Source organism: Astatotilapia calliptera, chromosome 14 (assembly GCF_964374335.1).
Source record: "Astatotilapia calliptera chromosome 14, fAstCal68.1, whole genome shotgun sequence".
NCBI classification, from domain to species: Eukaryota; Metazoa; Chordata; class Actinopteri; order Cichliformes; family Cichlidae; genus Astatotilapia; species Astatotilapia calliptera.
This window is the reverse complement of record NC_137435.1, coordinates 17044799-17070321: the sequence shown is the minus strand read 5'-3', so window position 1 is coordinate 17070321 and position 25523 is coordinate 17044799. Positions and strand designations below refer to the sequence as shown.

The window sequence follows — 25523 nt, the reverse complement described above, 5'->3', positions numbered from 1 at the left end:
TACTGTATGTTTATAAGTTTTCTCCCCAACAAACACAACAATGTCAATGAAATGTTTTCCACCCTCATAGGCACCTGCAGTAGCACCCAAAGGGCAGAGGAAGATGCTAACCACCGCACAAAAAGTTGGACTTCTGGACATGCTAAAGGAAGGGGGAAGTTACCTATTTTTCAGACCATAAGGCACATGCATTGTGAGGTGCAAATCATCCTTCTTGCTTCCTCCACTTATGTACCATTGATTCATTAGTGTTAAATTCTCTTACAGCTGCACTATTCCCATGTTCTGGAACTGAAAACAGGGTTTGGATTCATTCTATAATATTGGACTTATTTTTCTACAAAGGTTTGAACTTTGAGAGAGTTTAAACAAGAGAGAAAAGTGTGAAAATGTTCATGCCTGTCTGAGAAAAGTGTATAAAGTGTGTAGTGAGGGGTTATACGGCCTTAAAACAACTATAATAATTGTAAAAAATAAAGCTAGCTACTTTGCGGATTCCACCTATCGCGCGTTATTTTTAGAACCTAACTCCCGCAATAAACGAGGAACCACTGTATACATAATATACTTTCTGTATAAAAGATTGTACATGGGAACAAGAGGTCAAAGACAAGAGAGTGATCACAGTTGAACAGGACGAATTAATCTTTCATGTGTAACCCAGGTCCCACGTAGCTATGGTAAAGCTAGAGTATATAGTACAATGAGACTGGGCCTGGGTTCGTAGTGCTACTAGTAATGATACCTGATACTAGGGCTGGGCGATATGACCCAAAATTCATATCTCGATATTTTTTAGCTGGATGGCGATATAAGATATATATCTCGATATATTTTTTTAAAGTCATAAAGTAAGAACTAAAAGAGAGTTCTTAGTCAAAGCTGTGTCCCAGATGTCACACAGGCACTTTTATTAACATAGAGCAGATGTACATAAAATTTACTCAAAAATAAATTATGAGCATTTATTAAATAATAATGCTCCATAAATAAAAGAAAACAATGTTGTTTTTGTGCATAACAAAAAGCTCACAATTGTGCAGTCAAAATGTAAACTAAAAGACGCTAAGCATAGTAACAAAGACAGATTTCACAGCTGCTCTGTTCCCAACTTGTACTGCGTGACTGACAGCCTGGAGTTTGAAATCCGCTTCGCAATCACGTCTCTTAACAGGTGCCATTTATGGTCCTTATACACAGTAGGGTAATATTACGTTGAAGCACAGTACGTATCACTCCGCGAGGCTCAGCCGTAATCCTCCGACAATCCATCAAGCGGTGCAGCTCCGTAGCTTATCAAAGTCGTACTAAAGCATTTTTTGACAGATTGCTGAGCGCCGTGTTCCACATAAAATCGGTTCGCGGCCACCAAGCACAACCAGAATTCATACATAAGGCGCGCTGTCAACTTTTGAGAAAATGAAAGGATTTTAGTCCGTGCAGCCCCTGGGCTGCATGGCGTTAGCGTCGTTAGCTCGTTAGCGCGGTTAGCTAGCTAACACGTTGACGTCGTCCAGCCCCACACACGGGGCGATGCGCAGTAACTCGTTAACGGAGATTTGCCGTGTCCATCTTGTCGCTTCCTGCAGGTGAAGCGATGGGGGAGGAGGGGGAGTTGTGTTCAGTGAAGGAGAGGCGAGGCCGAGTAACGTTGCGTAAAGACGAAAGTGGACGAAAGAGAGGCAAACTTGCGGCTCCACAAGTATAATTATAACGTAACACAGACTATATCGATATAAAGGATATTGTCACATCTTACATCTCGTATAAAAATATATTGATATTTTTTAAAAACTCGATATATCGCCCAGCTCTACCTGATACCCTCTAATTTAACTAATAAGGACCACCACAACTGTATTTTACACAAATTTATCCCTCACCGGGTATTTATTTAGACAAAAAGAAATGAATAAAATAAACAGTTACTTTTATAAAATGAATTGAATTCAAATAAACAAACAAAAATACTGTAAATGTGACTACATGGATTATAAATAAAAGATTATCAACACAAAATACCTCTTTCTTAGGTGCCAACTGTTATTTCAGTTACAACAGCTCACACCTTTAAAATGGATGAATTTCAACCTTTGATAATAACTTTGATTAAAACTACACACTTACTCAATTTAAACCAAATTTGTAACAGTGGGCACACACACACACACACACTTTAACCTGTCCACACTACACCTGTAGCACGGTGCTTGTTGCAGGCCTGATTCGAAGTTCGGGTGCGGTGAGGCCTAAAACTGATGGCCGCTTCACTCAAACTGAGCCATAAAACAAAATACGTGCACTTTAGTTCCAGTTAGTACTCACGAGTCCAATGAGTTTGTTAGTGGGGCAATCAGAAATGGGCAGTTAGTTCACCAGTAGTGAAGACAGTCAGGGGTGAGAAAACAGCCAGGGGTGAGAAAACAGCCAGGGGTGAGAAAACAGCCAGGGGTGAGAAAACAGCCAGGGGTGAGAAAACAGCCAGGGGTGAGAAAACAGCCAGGGGTGAGAAAACAGCCAGGGGTGAGAAAACAGCAGGGTCCATCTGGGTAGACACCTCTCTCTCCCTCTCCTTTCAGAGCGTCCCTTGGCTTCTAAACATATTAAAACACGTGAGCTACAATACCAAATGCTATCACATAACGATTTAGCATTAGCATGCTTTGACTGAAAATCACAGAGCTAAACATACAGCATGGCATCACAGCACATAACGCGGTAAGCTGCACTAATTAGCAAGCCGCTAGTTAGCATCACATATCACGCTATTTTATCACTATAACGAATAGTTACAGTACAAATGTCAAGGCACACAGTCTCATTTACCTCTTGCAGATCACAAATAAGTAATATCAGGACCACGGGTAGTCGACCTCAATGATACACTTAGATGCAAAATCCACACCACGTTTGCCTTATGACATCTCTCTCTTCGGACTTAGCTTCTGTGTCCGCTCCCACAGATTCACACAAACTTTACCACTCGTCCCGCCCCCATAACATAGAAGAGTGACATTGACTGGCTCGTCAGCACAACAACCAATGACAATACAACATTGAGGTAACTGACATTAGATGGGTAAATAAACTTAGGTTACACCCCAACATATTGATTCTGCACAGAAAATGAACTCTAAATCATGAAACCCTTTTATTTATTGGACTCTTAACTGTAAATGAAATACATTTGTACCAAAGCATATGATTTTAAACATTTTATCAACTATTTATATTTTAACCATTTTTTATAACAGTAGACTTTTTTTTCTTTACCCTGTAAGCCTGAATAATTTCAGACAGGGCTACACATGTATAGAATAATTTTGACATTCAATACCGTTTGATCACTCTGCCTTCAAGATTATAGTTCAATGCATTAGAAAGTGGTTTAAATAAACTTAAATATATACAAAATTTAGTACAACAGTCAAACCTTCTTTGGAAAATCTATGTTGTGTTCCTCTTTGTGGTTCCGCCAATTACTAGTAGATTGCCTTCAACTTAATTCTGCTTTCTTACTTCTCCTAATTCAAGTCTTAAACTTTGTATGCAAATGTCAGTGAGTTCTGTTGTCCACATGTGACCAGTACATAGCCACATACATAAATCGTAGTTAGATGGATTGGCAATATTAATCTTGGCTACTGTATTTAAGATGGTGGTGCAAAAAACTGGCCCCAGTCTTATGTATTTTAATGGATTCATTTTAAGCCCTTGAACTACATCGGTTTGTTGGAAGACAGAATTAGACAATAATAAATGTGCATTTATGAGTACAATATTGTTTTCTTTAATAAATCAACTCAAAAAATGACAGATGTCAGCAACTTCTAATAAAGCAATATACAGTACAAAAATGGCAAACCTTTACCCTGGGTCAATTGCAGACCATATGAACTGGAAGAACAACCAACTTTGACAGGAGTCATTCAACACAAGTCACATTACTATTCTATAGAAAAATTAAATATAAATACATGCATAGCACCAAACATTCACAGAGAAATATTTTTAAAAAAATGCATCTGTCTTATATTGCAGAGGAAAAGAGACAGAAGTGCAGAAGTGGCTCAATAAACCTAAGTAAATATCTTGAACAGATTTCCATTTATTTCGAAACCTTTGAATAGGGTCATGATTTAAAACTAGCTTCACAACCTGACGAATCTTTCTTTCTTTCTTTTTTTTTTTGTTTCAAAGAGAAAGGCACTTCCCAAAGTTTGACCTGGATGGGTCCAAGGTTTGTTTGGCGTTTTTTTTAATCACCAAATTGTGTGAATTAGTGTAACTTAGTTACAGTATAGCATACAATTCAGCTCAGGAGGCACTATAACTTTATTGGGTGAGCCTGGACCCCTGGGGCTCATCCATAGTACCCACTCTGCATCTGCCAGTTACAGTACTCTATCTTTAATCACATTACGTAAATCACATTCTCGTTAAAAAGTAACTACAGCTTACACAAAGGTGAACACAGTTGGGTAGTTAAGAAGAAATAGCAATTCTTATAACATCTATGGCATTCAGAAGTAAGTGCTTATTGTTCTCTAGCTTTAGCTAGTAAAATAAAACATATGATTTATAATACATGCATACATTCAATAGTGTGGGTTTGACTTAAAAAAACAGTTTTAGCTTTTTCATGTATGCAACAATGCAACAATTAAGTGGGCTCACCTTGCAGAAACACAAAAAATACAGTGGTGTACAACATTGAGCAATTGAGATTAGTGCAATACATTGATTTCACTGTGAGAAGCATCTATCCATTGCTGCAAACAGGATTCAATTCTTGTCAAGAACCTGAAAAAGGACCCTAAGACCCTGAGCAGTGCTTAAGATCAGTGGTCCCCAACCCCCGGGCCTCGGACCGGTACCGGTCCGTGAGTCGTTTGGTACCAGGCTGCGAGAGTAGAGGCTCAGGTATGAAATGTATGGTTTTCAGGGTTTTTATCAGTTTTCAGCGTTATTTTGTTATCGTTTTGCTCGTTAACTCGGTTTTCCTGGGTCTTTTCACGTGTGTTAAAGGTCCGTCCATGAAAATATTGTCGGGCATAAAAAGGTTGGGGACCGCTGCTTAAGATGACTGTGTCAATTCCAGAGAACTCTACTGAACTGGCTATTTGAAAATTTTGAGCTGTTTTTCCACTAACTTTGCTGGTAATTGTGGCTATACCTAAAGATGATCACGTTTATATCTTCTTTTTTTGTTGTGTGGGTCTGTAAGGTTGAATGTTGTACTGTTACATAAAGATGGGATGGTTCCCATAAACAGTAAGAAATTACACATTGCTCATTGTTTTTTTTAAAAGTAACACAAGTAAAGACATAATTGTAACTAAAGTAATTAAAGTTTGACATTTCTTGGTGATTTTGAAGTAGTTATTACTTCCTTAATTACTTTACATTTTAAATAGTTTTATAAATAAATAATTTTTATTCATCTTATCTTTTTTTGCATTACTCTAACATGACCTTAGGTGTACCATCACACTAGTTAGACTACAGTCCCAAATAAACAGAATGAGGACTCTAGCTGCTTGGCTGGGATCAATGTGCATGTTACTTTCAAGCTCGAAGTAGTTTGTACTTGCACGTTCTTGTCCTTCAATGCACTAAAATGAAAGAAATGCCCATATGGCACTTTTAATGATTTTCTCTTCTTCTAATCTGTCTTCAAGGAGATGACCTTTGTAACACAAGTAAGAATACAGTTGTAACTAGAATGTGATTACTGGTCTAAGGTGAACACTTGGAAAAAATGAAATGCAGTGATTGAAGAACAGATTGATGATTGAAATCAGTGAAAATATTAACGTTGTTAAAGATATAGATCTTCCCAGGAATCAGTTTAGGGGAGCTGCAGTGATCAACTATTTTCAGGGTGTACGGCAAAGACAAAGCTTTGACTTTGGCCTTCTTCCCATGGACTTTTAGCATGCTCTTGAAAACAATGCTATGCAGAGACACACTTTCCACAATCCCAATGCGCACTAAACAGAGATGCAGAACATTGCATTACAAATACACATTATTTTTCAATGGCATTCCAATATGTGTATATATTTCATACCTTTATTGCAAAGAGAAGTTTTGTTCAGATTATTCACAGAGAAATGTCGGTATTCTGAAAAAAAAAGTGTATAGACATATTATTGGTAAAATGCAGAATCTGGGCTGTGCCATCATGTTAAAATGACACAAAATGAAGTTCTACTTTGTGAGAGGACATCTAAATGTATGCGACTGACCGTTAATCATCTTTCTCTGATCCTGTTCTGATTCATTGATTAATGTAAGCCTCCCAGCGCAGCACGACCACAAAGTGGTGTTGTAATAGAGGTGACCACAGCATCCAAATCCTGTCTTGACAGTGTAAAGCACCTCTTTGTCCTCACCTGAGCAGCAAATCTCCTGGTTTTGAAAAGATATTATGTGTTATTGTTAATAAAAACATAATTGTTTGCAGTCACTGAGGCATTGTGTTAATTCAGTCAGGCCACATTACATGTTAAGCCAATAATCTTGCTACATCCTCAGTTATCAGCTCTTTGTTACAAAAACATTGTAATATTTTATCAGCTCTTTGTTACAAAAACATTGTAACATTAGCAGAGAAAATTTGGCAAGCTTTTTATGGGTGCAACCCCGATATTCAACTTTGCTATTTAGAAGATTTCCAGTTGTATAACATTCATTACTAAACAGTACTTTCAATGGCGTAGTGGGAGGGAGCTGCTGCTTTCTTAAGTTTTTCCCCAGACCTATATCAATTAATTTTCTTCAAAAAATACGCTTCATGTTCCTTCACAAAAAAATCTAGCATTAAAAGTTAGCATCAGTTATGCTAACCACTGTAGCCAAAAGTAACTTTAAATCATGTTTCGTGCCTACAACAGGCAGAAGCCTGTTTAAAGGGGGTGAAGCAGTGGTAGGAAATACAAAATACTTTGTTGACGCCATCAATATCATTGACTCTACCTGTGGCTTTTGCAGAATGGATCCACAGCACTGCGCATCCCCCCCATGCTCATCTAATGATGTCAGATTGTACAGTGTTCCTGCACAGCACTTCATCTGTGGGTCTTTAATGTTGTAGGCTTTGACCCCACAGCAGTGGATGTTTCTCAGTCTGGGATGTCTGGTTGGAAAACAGAGGTATCAATTAATATCAAATATGGAGAGTGAGATGAAAAATGTAAGCTTATTGGAGCCTGAGTTATATGAGCCATTATCTATATTGATAGATTTCAGCCTGAAAGGTATTATCTTCATTTCTTCAGCACAGGGTTTACACAGTGAAAGAAAAATATTGGAGCTGCAGTTTCAGCACTCCGTCAGGATCTACACAGAATGCATTTATACCCAGAGCCATTCTCAACCACACTTTCACAGCTACTACAAGTAGAAACGAACTTATGAGAGCAGCCAAGACTCAACCAGTTCAACTGATACAAAACTGAACATAAATGAAGAACTAAAACCCAGATATAAATAGCTGCTGATTTGGGTGATAACTCTGATAACATTACAACGGTTTCCAACCCATTTATCAATACAAAATATTGAATGGTACAATAAATTTAATTCCTAAATATTTTAGTTCTTCTAAATAGATAAATTACTGGAATGGTGGCAAGCAAACAGACAGTTTTCCACAATAAATTTGATCTCAAATTGTGCCAAATACTGTCAGAGACTCAGAAAGAAGAAATTCTTTAATAATCCATGTGAAGCACACATACACACACACACACACACACACACACACACACACACACACACACACACACACACACACACACACACACACACACACACACACACACAATCACCTGTGTCCATTGCAGCAAATCTCAACATCAGGCTGGTAAATTTCTGTCCCACAGCAGTGTTGTCCTGGGCTGCCATGAAAGTGAGAACAACACATGGTCCCTTTAGCCGGGTTGTAAGGAATACCTATCTCCGAACATTCCTCTCCATCGTCTCTGCCCTCGTACAAGCTCTTATTACAACACAGAACTCCACGTTGTGCTGAGCCATACGGCGTCTCTCCACAGCACTGGAAGAATCAGAGATAATACAGTAACATTGCAGCGTTGTGACACAACCTGTCTCTGTAACGTTAAAATTTTATTGCACATAGGTGAACACAAAAATGTATTAGTTTTGGAAAATAAAAAGATGAAAAATTGAAAATCAGTAATATTAAAAGCAAAGAAAAAGGGTTACAATTTTACATTACAGTTTTTTACAGCCGCTAGGACACATTTCCCAATACTTAGGTCACTTTTGCAAAACACTTCACACAATCCTCCTAACTGACCGTCAGCTTGGCAAAGCAGTTCATTTCACATTCAAAATGCACTACAACTACCAAAACACTTTATTCAGGTCTCAAATAAACTCATTCTTCCAGAACACTAGCAAAGGTTGACAGCCGACAAACACACTTTGTCACCCACAAAACAATGACCTAAAAAACACTAACAACATGTAGCATTACACAGTGTTTTCTTGTGTAAAACAAGGACACATCTCTGTTTATAATTTCAATATATGTTACTGGAATGAATCGGACATCATGCAGAATTCGTTAATATTTGTTTATGTATTTTTATTTTTTTTGCACTAAGTAATCCCAAAATACAAGAATTTGTATACACACCATCCACTGATACACATACAATAGTAATGCTAATCTACTCGGTCTCCTCCATTTGGCCACAGGTTCTCATCCACATCAAATCTTATGTCATCTAGGGCAATACACCTAGGAAATAATCTTCTGGCTGCCAGAATTGAAGGAGTTGAAAAATTGAAGGAGTAACACCTGTGTAGATGTTCATCTACAATGAGAATAAGCTGTGGCTGGTTAAACTGCATTTTTAGATTTAAAATATGTTTCAATAAAATATTGCTGTTGCATTTTGCTGTCTTTTTAAGTTTTGCATTGTGTTATTGTTTTGGCCATAAGTTTAACAGTTTTGAAAACAGTATGTAAGCACATGCAAAATGTCCTGTACGTACAAAGATTTTTGGCAGTTGTTGTGTCTGAGTGAGAAAATAATTCATGAAATTTGAGAGATGTAGTCATTGAATGCATTTTGTGCCAAAACAATGATAACTGATCCTCATTTTAGCCCACATAGACTTCTGTTGTGCTCACTGTGTGAGGAGTTTTGCAAAAGTGACCTAAGTATTGAGAAATGTGTCCTAGCGTCTGTAAAAAACTGTAAGTACATCTAATTTCATAATGTGTCTTGTTTTAGTCTTACCAGACTTGGTATCCTTTTGCAGCAGTGGTAAGTATGCCTTTAGATGACTTTTACGCACCACATTAAAAACACCCAGTTACTTTATAAAAGGAGCGGGGTGGAGCTCCATGCTTTCTCGTGGAAGGTGCATACAAAGAACTTGCATTTCTGGAATGACTGGGACCCTGTTGTTAGCTCTATACATTTTAAGTTATTTTAACTGAATTTAATACTGTAATGTATGTGCTAACATTTACTTAGTCAAAATCTCACTAGTATGGCCTTAATACATTTTTCTCTCTCTTTTTTAAGGAACAGTGCTTTGGTCTTCTGGCTTCATAAGGAAAGAGTGGGTTGATTTTGCCACAGACATTGTTGACTTGCACTGAAATGAAAAATTCATCTAGTTGATCAGGGTTGAAAAAAAAATGAACAATGAAAACATTACTTGATCTATCCAAGGCTTCTTTCCTGATACACATCCATCACAACAGACTTGTGTATGGGGGTTGTACACAGTGGGTGGTGTCTTCCTTTGACCTAAATAGAGAGGTGTGATGGTCAGAAGGGTGGAAAGATGAGTGAGTGCAGAGTAAACATGTTGAGATGAATAATGTCCACAAAAGATGACTCAAAGGGTCTGAGAGAGAACAAATTATACATGTTCACATTCAGCATGTTTACTTGTAGCTGCATTTTCTAATACAATACCCTCTTTCATATTCACAAGTAAGAGCCTGCTTATTTTCCCATCCTTTGCACTGTACTGATGATAAAATTGAGATTTCAGCTCAGTCATGTCTGTGAAGCAATCAACAATCTGATCTTCCTTCCCTCTCCTCTGCCATGTATTGCTTATCCACATGTTAAAAATGCTAAAATGCCAAATCATGCTTTGTTTTTACCAGCAAGAGTTGGATGTTTTATATCTTGCGAAACGTAAGCAAGAGGTGATGTAATCTCCTCAGAGGAAGGGAAAGACCCTAGTGTGGGCTTAACCCATATTCACTTTTAAAACCCTTAACGTCTGGGAAAAACTCCGAAAGGCAAAACATTAGACAGATGTGGAGGAATTACCAACCACAAAAAAACTGAAGCATGTGAAGCCAAATGTGCGAAAATCAGAGTGAAAGAGAAACAGTGGGAAAGTGGAGAGAGTGGAAAACATCTCGTAAGCAGAAACTAAAAGTTGGCTGACTTTCTGATTCAACAACATGTCATAAACATAACAAGTTACAGGGGTACTGCAAAGTTCATGAACCCATTCAGAGCTCCAGGCAGTTTTTTTTAAAACAAACAAGCTGCTGTTTGAAGTTTATTGTTACATCAGTAATCTTTTTAGTGCCTCTAATGATTATTCTTTAATTATTCTCAAATCTCATTATAGTTTTTAAAGGATTTATCAAAGAATGTCAGCGTAGGTCTCAATCATCCAGGTCATCCTGGTAATCTAAGGAGCCTGGAAAAACAAAGTGACCAGACTTCTTTGCTTCACCTCGTATCTGACAAGCTTCTTCAGTCCAAAACAAATGGTGGAGACTGAGAGTCCCAAATACTTAAACCGTAGTGGGATTTGTCCCTTAAGAGAGTCATTGACCCACTATTGATCCCATACCTCATCAAATGGGCCAAGTTGTGAAAAAGGATGTGAGTCATTATTAGCAGAGGTTTCAGGTGAAACCATCATGTGGCCTATTGAGGTTAACTGACTGAGTGAAGATGTGAGTGGGCGTCAAGGCCCCTGGGAAGGAATCTCAAAACTGGATTGTAGGTTACAGTCAGTTGGTGTCGTAAGGAGTTTGCCCTACCAGCATGACATCTCAGCGCACTTCGAACCCAGCCAGACACTCTGGTTAATCCCAAGGACAAAATGCTCAAACACAAGCTAAACTAGTGTTTCCTACCCACCTGCTGCTCATAGGTGTGCTGTGAGAAATGATCAGGTGTACCGTGGAAGATTATGTGGTTCCACCTGATTAGTACTGTAAGCGAACGGTGCGAGTAATGGGCAGAACAATTACATTATCTACCACTAGAGGGAAGTACAACTACCTCCTCTAATTAAATAGGTTGCCAACTGCCAGTAAAACAGAAGAAGACCAAGGAGAAATTACATAATAATCATGCTGAGTGAGACAACTCAGTGTGTAAAAGCAATAAATATTGAAAAGAATAAGTAGTCAATCTGACCTGGATCCTGGAGAAAATTCTGACCCAGATGAATGCCCTAGTATGAGTAGTGGTCTGAAGAAAGCAAAAAAGGTATACTGGGGACAAACCGAGCCAATTCTGCTATGCATGGTGTGCCGGGAAAAATGATCAATGGTGGTGTGCTGTGTGATTTTACTCATGTGAAATATGTGCCATGGTTCCAAAAGATTGGGAAACACTGCTCTACCATTTTTATTTTATTTATTTATTTTTTATTACAAAGCTTAATGATTTATAGGATGATGGAAGAAGATATGTGATAAGTTACGGTTGTCATGTGGGCCAAAATGCCAGGAGATTTTTTATGACACATTTCAGCCCTACACTAATGCTGCACATAATGACAACATTGGCACTACAGACATGTTACATTAAAACAGGTTGCTACTAAACATTTAGATGTCTGTATCCATAGAGTGAAAATAAAAGCACTTCAATACATGCAGGCTTGTTTACAACCTTTTTCAGACGTCATTGCATTGCTTTTCTTTTACGCATCATTCCATCTTTCCTGATGGAAGACAGATAGTACTTCACTGTCTGCAAGTATGACGTGACATTCTTCACTGTCATTAAATATAAGACATAATTTTGCGAAGTACTAAATCTTTCAGTTTGTATGAAGAAACATTGTTCACTGTTTTATGTATTTCAGCAACCTGGGGGACTAAAGTCGGACAAAAACAGCTTTTGTCCTTTTGGTTCTTTATTCCCAAGAAAGTATAGTAAACAAAAAACGTATTCACACACCTAAGATTAGAATTTAACACAACTTGTTTCTGCTCTTTTTGTGTAAAGGTAATTCCTAAAAAATGTTTCTCTGGTAAATTTTGGTAGGAAGGACACTTTCTTGGCAGGCTTATAGCAGTCTTTTTCTTAAGATGACAGCTTAAATGCACCCATTTTACTACATGCCAACAAAAAAACATCAAGCCATTCACTTCTCAGTAGTGCGCAGGACTTGAGTTACTTGTACCATGAAATTCCTATTAATGCTTTGACATAAATAGAGGATTTGGAGGAACTTCTGCCAGTTCTGCAAGTTAGACGATGTAAAATGATTGCTTATAACAGCATGACTCTGTAGAAGAGACCTGAATTGACTTGAGAACATTCAGAAAATACAAAGTGCAATTCAAAATCAAAAATACAAAAAAAGAAGTACAGAGGTACAGATGTTCCTTTCCCAGAAGGAATTGCATTTGAGATTTTTGACTTCCAAATTAGCAAAAATCCATCAAAAATAAGTACAATATCTCAGTTTCTTAATGTGCTATTCTGCCATAGTGTTACTTCAGATTTAAGATATTTAGTTTGAAAGTGTTTCTTTGAAAGATGTTTTTCTCTTTCACACAAGATAAAAAAAAACTGAGCTAACTGCTTTGCTGGAAGCCGTGCTGGCATCACAGAGTGATGGGTAAGTCCCATGAGATGGTAACTGACAGATAAGGCAACCACATATCAAAACAAACAAACATGGAGACTGTGTTACCTGAGGCACAGAACCAGTGAGATTCTTGATTTCTCTCACAGCAGCGACGTTCCTTTGGATTGTAACATAACGACCCACAGAGATGTGTTTTTGGTTCAGTGCTGTGGATGTACAAAGACAAAAATAAACACAAACAGTCCACATCAACTTGTTATTATTGTGATGATCTATGTTTTTTTTGTCTTTATTTGGCATTTTCAGTTTCCTTGTGCTTCCTGGTTTAATCATTTGTATTGATAGTTATTAGTTACTTGTTTATTTAGTTTTAGTTAGTTATTTAGCTCATGTTCTCGTTGTCTTGGTCTCGTCTGTGTTCTCCCCGGCCTGTCATGTCTCCCTTGCTCTCTCACTGTCCTCGCTCTCTTGCTGTCCCTCGCTCTCTGTCTCTGTGTTGTGTTTCCTGTTTTATTTTGATAGTCCATGTCTCAAGTGCATTGTGTTCAGTTTTAATTCCCTTGTCTTGTTATGTCTGATTTTTTCCACCTGTTGCCCATCCCCTTGTTATCCTGTGCATTTAAGTCCTCAGTTTCCCTCTGCTCATTGCTGCGTCGTCCCAGTTTGCTGCATTTGCCTGCGTGTTCCCTTTTTTATCCCTAGTTTTGAGTTCCTAGTTTCAGTCCCCAGCTCTTGGTTTTTAAGTTTTGTATACTTGTACTTTTAAGCATTTTGTTACAGTGAATTAAGCTGCCTCCTTCAGTTAATTCCTTTGTCTCTGAGTCCTGCATTGTGTCCTGCCTCTGCTTTTCATACAGCACAACAATGACACTGCAGATGTTGTCCCTGGAATCTGCTTGAGCCAGTCTTCCAGTATTTGGATTACAGTTCCTAATGTTCCTACCACTGGGACCACTTTGGACTTTGACTTCCACGAAATCTGAATGTTGTGACATTTGAATAAAGTTATATTAAGAGTAAAACCTTTAGTCAACTTACCACTTAGACTGGCGCTCAACTGTCTGACAAAAAAAAAAAGAAATAAAAAGGATGTTTTAATGCACCCATATTGGCAAATAAAGGACCAAAATGTTTCTTTACTGATCACTGTATGAATGAATACAAAGAGAATAAGAACCCTACATTTATTGGAGTGTATTTCTTACCTTTTCTCTCACACCTGTGGACATAAAGGATAAAGGCTTTTGACTGAAAATAAACAAATAAATAAAACAAATAATAGGATTTGGTTTATAAAATGGTGCCAGATGGAACAAAGTGTAATCTTGACATTGTTTTTTTTTTTTTTTTACAAGATTTTGAATTGCAATTAAATTAAATATAAAGTTAGGTATAAAACTTTTAAACTACTAAAAGTAAACACTTTTTAAAAATAGATTTCTAATATCTGTATGAATTTGTCTTTGGCAAGTTCTGACTTTCACATAAAGCTGACTTACAGCCAGATGGATCCTTAGGTTGAATCTCAAGAACACCCTCCTTATTCAAAAAGCAACACTGAGTGTCAGTGTCATAATGGTTGTGACCACAGCACTGGTGATTACCGGAATTCCTCATTAGAATTATTTTGTTATTACTTGGGCCACAACACAGCTCCTTTTCCACATCATATGCCCCTGTGGAAAAGATCCAGATCTTAAAAACTGAAACACATACAGTGTATCGTAATCGTAGCTAAGTTCATGTTATGCTACCACTGGGTTTACCTTTTTATCATGCAGTATAGCTTTAAAATACTGTTCTTGTGTTTAAGTGGAATGCTTATTCTATAATTAGCTCGACTTACTTTTATCACAACATTTGTACTTCTGTGGAGATTTGTGAACAACATTTAACTGACAGCATAGTTGCGTATGTTTGTTGAAGGTTATATTTCCACATGGAAGAACTGCAGAGACAAAGAGAAAGTCAACATACAGGCATCAGCTACAGTAATTTACACAACCTTCCTTTAACTACTGTATGATTAGTTTTGGACTTCGTGAAGATAAGAGATGATCAAAGGAAAATAGAAAATACAAAATTTGTTACTGTTTAGCATAAGCAACATTGTTGTTAGCGGTTGTCATATTGATAATCATCTATTACTGCTCTTGGCGGAGGCGGATGCATCCTATTTCCCTCTCCCTCCCTTATCTTTCCTGTTTGGCTTCTATGTCCTTGTCTAGTGTTTGGAACAATGATAACAGAGTTCTGGCTGATTGGAGCTGGCTTGGACCTGTTTTATCATAGAACAAAGAAAGTAGTTACAGTTGTTCAAAACCCCACAAGGCTGGCCGACACGATTGAAGATGAGTGAGTACTCAGACTGTCTTTATTGAACGCAATATTGATAAGATCTTGGAGAAGCTCATGGCTCTGCAATGGGAATTGAGAGACCTGATGACCAGTGATGGACATTCAGACCAACTTGGAAATTGGAATGCAGTTGTTCGTTCAAACCCAAACAACTATCTCCTACATGTGGCTACCCAAGGCCAAGACTGGCCAGAACAACAATCTTCATTGATGACATAACTGTGTTTTGACTATCTGCTCCTATCCTTTAAGGTCACAGGTCAAATGACACTCTCTCTCAAGTAGAACTTGTGTTCTACTTGAGAGAGTACTTTACTCCCACCGTGCTGTCTACATGGGTTAATACCTAACCTCGCCACCCCCCTTGCAAGTCATGTGATTTTATGTCGTAAGACCTGAAGATTTAGGTGCTTTCTGTGCTGAGGTGTTTTTTTCTGTTCTTAAACTGCTCTCCCCTTGGAGCTCAGTCTGGGAGAAGTTCTTTTTTCTCCTCCTCTTTTCTCATGTATTGTGTTTTTTTCATACCTCTCTGACCTGTCTTCCCAATGTTATGTTTGTGTACTCTATGTATGGTCAGAAGGGGTGCACATGATGGTGCCAGAGCATGTAAAACAATTCCCCTCTGAATAATTAAAGTGTTATCACTCAATCAATTATAGTTTTTTTAAAGAAAGTAAAGCTGGCTCCCTATTGGTAGCCATGTTTCTATTTTTTTCTTTCACCCTCTCTCACTTTTTTTTCGCTTCACACAACACGTGATTTGTCAATGTGTGTTTCTGCCTTGTGTTTGCAGCACTTGCAGCAGCAGTAGCACACAAACAGAGCAGGATGGAGAGAGAAAAGAGAGGTGTGGGCAACAACAAGAGTCAACATCATCAAATTTGAAAAGTATAGTAAAGAAAATGAGTTACACCAAGAAAACACGCAAAATCTGGACACAGAGACTGTGCATTATGGCAACAGTCCCCTCTGAGAGGATCTTCTCCAAAACAGGACAGATAATTACTGACAGAAAAAAATGGATCAGCTTCTCAAAGTTGAGGCACTTAGTATTTCTAAATGGTCTGTGTGTTCACTTTTTTGTTTTGCTTTGCATATTTGAATCTATATTTTATTGTGTTGTGGTTTGCAGTGTTAAGAGTTGAAATGTAAATAGTTGTGATGTGCAGTTACGTGAGCTTACCTGCTGGAGAGTCCTCCATGCAGCAGTCTGAATCTTTAGGTTGTATCTCCAGAATGTTTTCCTTATTTGTACAGCAGCACTGAGTCTTGGTGTCATACTGGTTGTGGCCACAGCACCGGTGGTGGCTAGAATTCCTCACCAAAATTATCCTGTTATCAGTTGGACCACAACACAACTGCTTATCCTTATCAAAAACCTCTGTGGGGAAAAACATGTTTTTTAAAAAAAAATCATACTCAACCATAACTTAGTCTTTATTTTGCTGATAGTCCTACTGAAAACAATGATGCTTGTACTCAGCATCACCATTTGTTAAACATCTTTGTTTCTCACAAAGACATGTCATCTGGAATCAAAAATCTCAGTTTTGTTGTTTCCTTTGTTTCTCTTTAGTTAAGTGGTTCTTGGATTGGATTGTACCAGTAGCTGTAAAGGACTGTTTACTGTATATAACACTATTTACTTTGGCACAACCCAACTGAAAGTTTCAAGCACGTCAAATAATTCTTTTTTTTACATTTGCCTTTGACATATGAGAAAAGGCAACTAACTACCTAAGTACAACACATCGTACTATTGGATGATGTACATCAAAGTACGTCAAAGAAACACAATACAAGAAATCAAACTCAGTATTAGAAAAATGAAATGTAGAGAGAAATCTAAAACTACATAAATGCTAAACAGTGGCTACAACTCAGACACAACTCAAAATGTTTAGAACAAACATTAAAATTAAAAAAGAATCCAAAATTTAAACACTAGAAAAACAATGAAAAAAACAAACTCAAGAATTCACAAAAATAAAGCAAAAAAACAAAATAAGCTGCTTTGAGGAATCTAAAATAAAATTGTTACACCTTACTGAAATAAGGAGCCTGACTAGCTAAGCCTCAGTGTTTAACACTCAAGCAAATCAGATTGTTAAAAATTCACAGACACCTGAGATCTTGTGATGGTTTAGATGTAATGTTATGTTTTAATTGTATGCTGTATGTTTGGTGTGATGTTTTTCACTAGTTTGTCCAGCATTGCTCACCTTTACCACAACATTCAGCCATTGGTCCAGGTTTTGCTGTGATGGTTGACTGACAACACATTTCATTGACTGGGTTGTACGCCTTCAGGTCACAGCACTTGGATACCTTTTCATTCAGACCCTGGTCAACACTGGCTGTAAAAACAAGACACGGATACCAGAACCACAGTGTAACTGCTGAACATGTGATGTCTGTTCATGTAAACAGTAATGTGTAAAATGTTATTGCCTGTCTGTAATTTCTATTAAAGCATTATTTTTTCCATCACATTCAGTTTCTTGCACAGTTAATGTCACCACTACAATTTTAGTTTACAAATGCATTACCTATGATGTCGTGCTCATGCTGTACTTTACAACAAGTGGCTGTTTCCGGATTGTAAGGCTCATTTCCACAACAAGAGAGACTTGCACCAGGGTAAAGTTTGTTTTCACAGCAAGTAGCCTCTTGGATGTCATACCATGTTCCATTACAGTCTTTTCTAAAAATAAAAGATAACATAAATAACAGTAAATACAGCTTTTGCTGTAGAACATATAATATTTCAAAGTGAGACTCTAGAAGATGCTTCCGACGTTCTGTGCTTACATTTAAAGTTTTTGTGAGGTTGTTTGGTTCATGCGCTTATAGCTTTCGCAATGTTTGCACTTTTGTGACAGACACAGGATCAGTTCTGGTCCCATGATTTAAGTTTAAAAACAAAATGGATTGTGCCCTTCCAGTTTTTTCCTCTCAATTTTCGGTACATTCTGATATGTAAATCATAATAGTGTCATCTTTAAAACACCGCATTGCTACAGTCTACATAACCATTACGTCTCCCCGTCTGTTCTTGTGTGAAACATGGCTTCTAATGCAGAGCTTAACCTGTAAAGATGGGTCAAGTGATTGAACTACAAAACACAAATAGTACAGACAGTGAGTGAGGAAGACTCACCGATAACAGTTGTTTCTGGAGGCTGCGCTGGTTCCTCCTGCAGAGTTTGTCAACAAGCACAGTCACGTGAGTCGCTTCTTAGTTAAGGCTAAAACAAGTTCATTTGTCAACATTTTTTTCTACATGATGAGAGTTACACATGGACTACTGCGACAATGGAGCCTATAATGGTAAAACAAAAGTCCTTGGTGATCTGGGAAATGAGAATCCGTCTACCGCCCACAGTCACGCTACCAGCTGTGATTTTTCACCAGCACTACTGTAAATTGCCGAATCGACATACATAACACGTTTTCGCACCTAAGGAATAACCGTCTGTTTCTGGTCGTTTCTGGTTGTTCAAAAAAGAACATTTATAATGTTCTTTTTTGAACAAAATCAAGAAAAAAATAATAAAAAATAATAATATCAAATATGTATCATGCAGTGTTGTGCAAATAAATAAACCTTAACCCTACTTACCACAAGCAAAAATCACCCAAGCTGAAAAATTAGCACAAAGCATTATTATTCAATTAAAACACACACGCGCGCACAAAAACCATATAACGCATCAAAACCGATTTCGGCAAATGATGTCGAATAACTTACCAAATCGTAGCGCCCAAAGCACGAACATTTTGAACTCTGATTACCCACTGAAAGTGAGATCCAAACTGACAAAGGGATGAGTTTAAATACTACGTTAGCCACACCTCCCTTGTGAGAATATCAGTGGCATTTATAAACAAACCGTGAAGCTGGTGTGAACACAAGACGGACGTGCAAAAGGCGTATGCACAACACTACTACTACTACTACTACTACTACTAATAATAATAATAATAATAATAATAATAATAATAATAACATTAAGCTCATTCTTGCCTTCCTTGTTTCCTTTCATAATGTTAGGTTCAGGTTTTATGGACTGGCTGAACAACGTTATGTTTGGATATTTTGTCCTAAATTACTCGGGATGTTTTCCCACAGTCCCACCGTCAAGGTTACTCATACAATAACTGGACCTCAAGCAATCTCCTTCCTGTCTCCGTTATTGCAGCTACTCAGTTTGACTGCACGGGTTAGAGTGGCATGATACAACAGCTGTTGTCTTCTTTCCCAACATAGTATTCTTATATTGTTTCTTCTGCTTCCCAACGTCTAATAACTGCAACTTTAAATTTACTCAAAGTAGAATGGTGACTGAAAATATAAACATCTTGTGCAGCTTGCCGTTGTTGCAAAACAGCATATAAGATTTTATTTTGGGAGATCGCAGGCATTTATTTCCCAAAATAAAGCACTTGGGATTTTAAGGATTATGTAGCCATATAAAAGCAGTTTTTGCAAAGCATCAGAATACTGAGCAGCAATTTAACAGGTGGTGCACTACATCAACATCAAGAACTCCCAGTTGTCCCACAATGCGATTGGTCACTTGCAATGTTGAATCTGGAGCAACCTTAATTATGATGATGTGGGAACAACACCAACACGAGGACATCAGATCGTGCACATCTTGCGGTCACGTGCACTTCACTACAGCACAAACACGGGAAAACGACCATTCCAAAACGAATGACATTTAGAAGACTCCATTATATTACATTTCTTTGCTCTCAATGTTATGATTGTCAATAAACGCTTTTTGTATAAAATAGTGCAATTTATGCCTTCAGCATCCGTGTGTAGAAGTTGTTAAACGGTTTGTTTGTTGTTTAAAGATTAAATAATAGTTGTTGTTTAAAAAAAAAAAAAAAAAAAAAAAGCTAAAAAGAGACACACAGTGACCGACATAGAGGGATCATGTTTTAAGCGTACAATCTGTTTGTTTACTATCCGTTTTTTCATCAAGAAAAAAAACAAAACAAACGAAAACACAAAAATCTAGATGCTGCAATAAAGCTGTGACTATTTGGAGGAGCGTTAATATGTGTGCATAATGTCTTGAAGTTTGTTTCTCGCGTGCGCTAAAAGACGCGGGCCAAACAGCAAGTTGGCGAATGAAAACCTCAGGCCTGGCTGGCTGAATTTCCTTAACATCAGCAGCGCAAACAACCCTTGTATTATGTTGAAAAGAAGCTTCCTCAGTACTAGAACTGAAGAAGCTTCTCGGATGAGAGGTGAAACGTCTTCAAGCAACTTAAAGAAGTCCAGATGCTTTTCTTTCCAAGCTCCTTAGATCATGCACCTACTACTGCTGCAAGTCAGTCTGATCCAGTGGCTTCCATTTCTCTTGAAATGCACGCCTCCCCTCCACGTTAGTTATGTCCAGTATAATCCTCTCTATTGGAGGGGATATGAAGAGCTGAAATGTTGATTGAATATCATCAACTCGTATGGCGGCAAATCTTGTAGGACCAGGAGTCATTTTGATGACGTTAGAAGATGACAGCCTGCCTTGACTTGGTGTGGTGATAATGACCATTTTATATTACCATCATCTTTAGATTTCCATGTATCCTCTGTGGATGATGGTTGCTGCATTCCTTGGTTTTCATTTGATGTAGAGATGGCAGCATACTCCGCCTCAGAATCCTCCTGTCCTTTGGAAAATTGGCAGTCTGGATCATCAGCAACAGTGTCCTCAGCCTCTGAAAGATCTTCTGTCTCTGAAACATTTTTTCTTCATCACTATCCCAGTTATAAAGCAGTGATAAAGCTTTTTCAGCCGTCAACCTTCTGGAGCTCATTTTTGGTGTGTTGAAATGACATGAAAACATGACAAGAGCAGGGGAGAGAAAGTTTCTTGCATACACACCTGGGTCAGAATGTATTTTCAGAGGCAATCAAAACAAAGTACATCAAAGAGAAATGTTTATTTTGGATCTGAACATGTTTTTACTTACATATAAGTATGTGGGTCAAAATGACCTGCAACATAATTTTATATACAAACATTGCAAAGACATTCCAGGACACATCAAAGTGTCCATAGTTTACACACCCGTTCATGATCCCAGATGAGGAAAAGTCATGAATTTTCATGAAGAAAATGAAAGGATGACCAGTACTTTGGTCAACGCACAAAGAAGAATGGGTCAAATTGACCCTTAACATAATAAGAAGGTAAACATTGTGATCCTCAAACTTCCGTCGATTCAATGAGAGTGTGACCGCACCGCTTCCACTTCCATTAATATTACACACGCAGTGTCTGTGTGGGTCTTAGAAGTGAGGTGTTGTGTTCATTTACTCTGTTCCCTTCTGTTCACAGTCTGTGTGCTGGAAACGCAACATTTGTTTTGCAATCTGGATCCATAAAACAAAACAAAGTGTGCAACAAAAAAGAGATAAACAAAAGAATATGCCCAGTTAATTTCCTGCTATTGAAGTTGATATCACTAAAAATGGGTACATATGAAAACCAAATAAGATTTTGAAATCAATAAATGGACTTATTGATTGATTGATTGATTGATTGATTGATTGAAAGTGCCAACCATCACGCTAATGATTCTCAGTAGAGGTGAGCTGAAGCACCTTAAGATTCACTCTCACAAAATGCAGACTTTAAGAGCAAACTTGTTCAGGAAACACTAAAAAACATTAGAACATGTAAGAAAGCAAACTGTTCCCTGTCTCTGTGTACCGTAACATACACAAATAGACAGACCTGAATATTAATAAAGAAACAAAAAATTATAAACTGACAATTGCATCACCCCAGTCACACCTGGAGTCTCTGAGGCAGAGAAGGCTCATGGCCAACCCAAAGGAGTGTGCTGTTGGACAGGGGAAAGTGGAGTATTTGGGGACCACTTGGGAGGCGGGCAGGTGCATCCTCAGGTGGAGAATTGCATTCTTCTCATGTCCCGAGACCAAAAAGGAAGTGAGATGGTTCTACTACAGTCAGTTTGTGCCTGGCTTTAAAAATCATTACAAACATTACAAGCTGCCCAGAGCTGTGACTGGAGTTACAGTTGTACTAGTGAGGAAATGAATCCCTTGTGACCAGCAGGGTTTAAAATATCCTATTTTGCGAACATCCCATGACCAGTCAGGAAGTCTTGGAGCTAAAAAAAATTTGATTGTTTTTTTTTTGGTTAAAATAAGATGGGTCAGCATACACTAGAAATTTCACTTACAGTGGGGCAAAAAAGTATTTAGTCAGCCACCGATTGTGCAAGTTCCCCCACTTAAAATGATGACAGAGGTCAGTAATTTGCACCAGAGGTACACTTCAACTGTGAGAGACAGAATGTGAAAAAAAAATCCATGAATTCACATGGTAGGATTTGTAAAGAATTTATTCGTAAATTAGGGTGGAAAATAAGTATTTGGTCACCTCAAACAAGGAAAATCTCTGGCTCTCACAGACCTGTAACGTCTTCTGTAAGAAGCTTTTCTGTCCCCCACTCGTTACCTGTATGAATGGCACCTGTTTGAACTCATCATCTGTATAAAAGACACCTGTCCACAGCCGCAAACAGTCAGACTCCAAACGCCGCCATGGCCAAGACCAAAGAGCTTTCGAAGGACACCAGGAAAAGTATTGTAGACCTGCACCAGACTGGGAAGAGTGAATCTACAATAGGCAAGCAGCTTGGTGTGAAAAACCAACTGTGGGAGCAATCATCAGAAAATGGAAGACATACAAGACCACTGATAATCTCCCTTGATCTGGGGCTCCACGCAAGATCTCATCCCGTGGGGTCAAAATGATCATGAGAACGGTGAGCAAAGATCCCAGAACCACACGGGGGGACCTGGTGAATGACCTGCAGAGAGCTGGGACCAAAGTAACAAAGGTCACCATCAGTAACACACTACGACGGCAGGGAATCAAATCCCGCAGTGCCAGACGTGTTCCGCTGCTGAAGCCAGTGCATGTCCAGGCCCGTCTGAAGTTTGCCAGAGAGCACATGGATGATACAGCAGAGGATTGGGAGAATGTCATGTGGTCAGATGAAACCAAAGTAGAACTTTTTGGTATAAACTCAACTCGTCGTGTTTGGAGGAAGAAGAATACTGAGTTGCATCCCAAGAACACCATACCTACTGTGAAGCATGGGGGTGGAAACATCATGCTATGGGGCTGTTTTTCTGCCAAGGGGACAGGACGACTGATCCGTGTTAAGGACAGAATGAATGGGGCCATGTATCGTGAGATTTTGAGCCAAAACCTCCTTCCATCAGTGAGAACTTTGAAGATGAAACGAGGCTGGGTCTTCCAACATGACAATGATCCAAAACACACCGCCCGGGCAACAAAGGAGTGGCTCCGTAAGAAGCATTTGGAAGTCCTGGAGTGGCCTAGCCAGTCTCCAGACCTCAACCCCATAGAAAATCTGTGGCGGGAGTTGAAAGTCCGTGTTGCTCGGCGACAGCCCCAAAACATCACTGCTCTCGAGAAGATCTGCATGGAGGAATGGGCCAAAATACCAGCTACTGTGTGTGCAAACCTGGTAAAGACCTATAGTAAACGTTTGACCTCTGTTACTGCCAACAAAGGTTATGTTACAAAGTACTGAGTTGTATTTTTGTTATTGACCAAATACTTATTTTCCACCCTGATTTACGAATAAATTCTTTACAAATCCTACCATGTGGATTCATGGATTTTTTTTTTTTTTCACATTCTGTCTCTCACAGTTGAAGTGTACCTCTGGTGCAAATTACTGACCTCTGTCATCATTTTAGGTGGGGGAACTTGCACAATCGGTGGCTGACTAAATACTTTTTTGCCCCACTGTAACTGGAAAGCTAAACCAAGGAGTTAAACATACCACAATAAACACAGGTCCTGGGCTGCAGTAAACCACGTGAGCGCATAATTGACTGTGAGTGGCCTCAGTAATCAGACAATATCTTTGATTAGAGTAGGTAATGCTCAGATGATCCATTTTGTGCAGAAGAAAGTCACGATACCTCAAGTTTGACTTTTTGTGAGTGCAAACGAAGTTAGCAACAAAAGCTTATGACCACTATTGTGATATGATCCTTGCCTGCTATCGCCAAGGAAATGTGGAACACTACACCCTTCAAGCTCCATGAAAGGAAAATCTTTTTTTTTTTTTTACAAAACAATACAACACACAGCAGGCCAGCACACATGCAAAGATCTATTTTCTCTGGTAACTTTAATTCTGTTAACTACAATTAAAAGTCTTTGTTCTTAATTTCCATTGCATTTGAGACAATCTTTCTGTAGTTACATGAAGGTACTATTACAATTTAAAAAGACTCCCGAATCCCCACTGCACCAAAAAACATATTTAAATCAAATTAATGATATAGCTGCATTTTTATTTTAGGGGACACCTTGTAGCCACAATAGTCATGAAATGTAGTGGAGAGACAAGCAAAGTAATGTAAAATGCATGTCAGTTCTAACAGTACAGTCACTGAGAAACTGCTTTCCATGCACATTTTTAAATTCTTCATAGTCCCATTCTTAACTGCTATTACACAATACATCGCACACTTCTCCTTTCTAGAATCCTTCATGCCTTTTTAGGACTCTTCAGCTTTAGGTGAACTGAACCTCATATTTTGTATCACCCCAGAAAGAAAACCCCTACATGTAATACAAAATACATTCATCTGGTATGATGTGACATTATTTAACTTACAGCTCAAACAAACAAAAATATTATGTAAAATTTACCAGGGCCAAAAGACTATTATGATCCACCCACTATGCTTCCTGCTTCCCTTTACTTTCAGCAGCAGATTTGGTGGAGAGTCAGAGAAGTGGCTGCACCTGAGAGGTGATATTACATCCCAGTTGTGTCCTATGTCCTTCCCTCATCGTCTCCCTGTTAAGTCAGTCTTGGCTTCATGTTTATTTGCTAGTCATGTCTCTCGCCCTCTCAGTCCCTCACTCTCAAGTGATCTGTCAGATATTGCTGTTTATCACTCAATAGATTAAAACATTCAGTTATTCATTTGTTTATTTTTGTGCAGAGCCCAGAAAATGGCCTCTTCTTAAAGCTGTTGTAATGTTATTTCAGCCAGTTATGCAGGTCATTTTATATTTTAGGACTGGAGGTTTTAATCAGCTGGTGAGGCAGAGGTGGCCATTAGCCCTGAAACTGGTATTCCACTTTGAGTGTTGTAAAGGCTCACCTTTCAGCACACTCACTTCACCAGATACACCTCGTTTCTTTTCCTCACCTTTGATTGGGTGTGGTGATTGCCCTTAATTGCACTCACCTGTGTTAAA

General features: G+C 38.4%; 2 protein-coding genes across 3 annotated transcripts; both read right to left on the bottom strand.

The window, feature by feature from the left end:
- Positions 1-887: 887 nt before the first annotated feature.
- On the bottom strand, positions 888-8059 carry LOC145419963 (uncharacterized). The gene is made up of 5 exons (XM_080288526.1): positions 7836-8059; positions 6982-7141; positions 6252-6414; positions 6074-6127; positions 888-5993 (listed from the first exon to the last, which is right to left on the bottom strand). Exons 1-5 carry the CDS (start codon positions 7928-7930, stop codon positions 5740-5742), a joined length of 726 nt encoding a protein of 241 aa, XP_080144652.1. The 5' UTR covers positions 7931-8059; the 3' UTR covers positions 888-5739.
- Positions 8060-8114: 55 nt separating this feature from the next.
- On the bottom strand, positions 8115-20960 carry LOC113036796 (uncharacterized). Of its 2 annotated transcripts, none has more exons than XM_080288525.1 (8): positions 18965-20960; positions 18836-18856; positions 18374-18410; positions 17763-17917; positions 17436-17570; positions 16397-16594; positions 12961-13061; positions 8115-9797 (listed from the first exon to the last, which is right to left on the bottom strand). In XM_080288525.1, exons 1-8 carry the CDS (start codon positions 18990-18992, stop codon positions 9711-9713), a joined length of 762 nt encoding a protein of 253 aa, XP_080144651.1. In that variant the 5' UTR covers positions 18993-20960; the 3' UTR covers positions 8115-9710. The 2 variants fall into 2 exon arrangements, with proteins under 2 accessions (XP_080144651.1, XP_080144650.1); XM_080288524.1 differs by lacking the exons at positions 8115-9797; positions 12961-13061 and adding exons at positions 14212-14531; positions 14702-14803 and having other exon boundaries at positions 18965-20926.
- Between the last annotated feature and the right edge of the window lie 4563 nt (positions 20961-25523).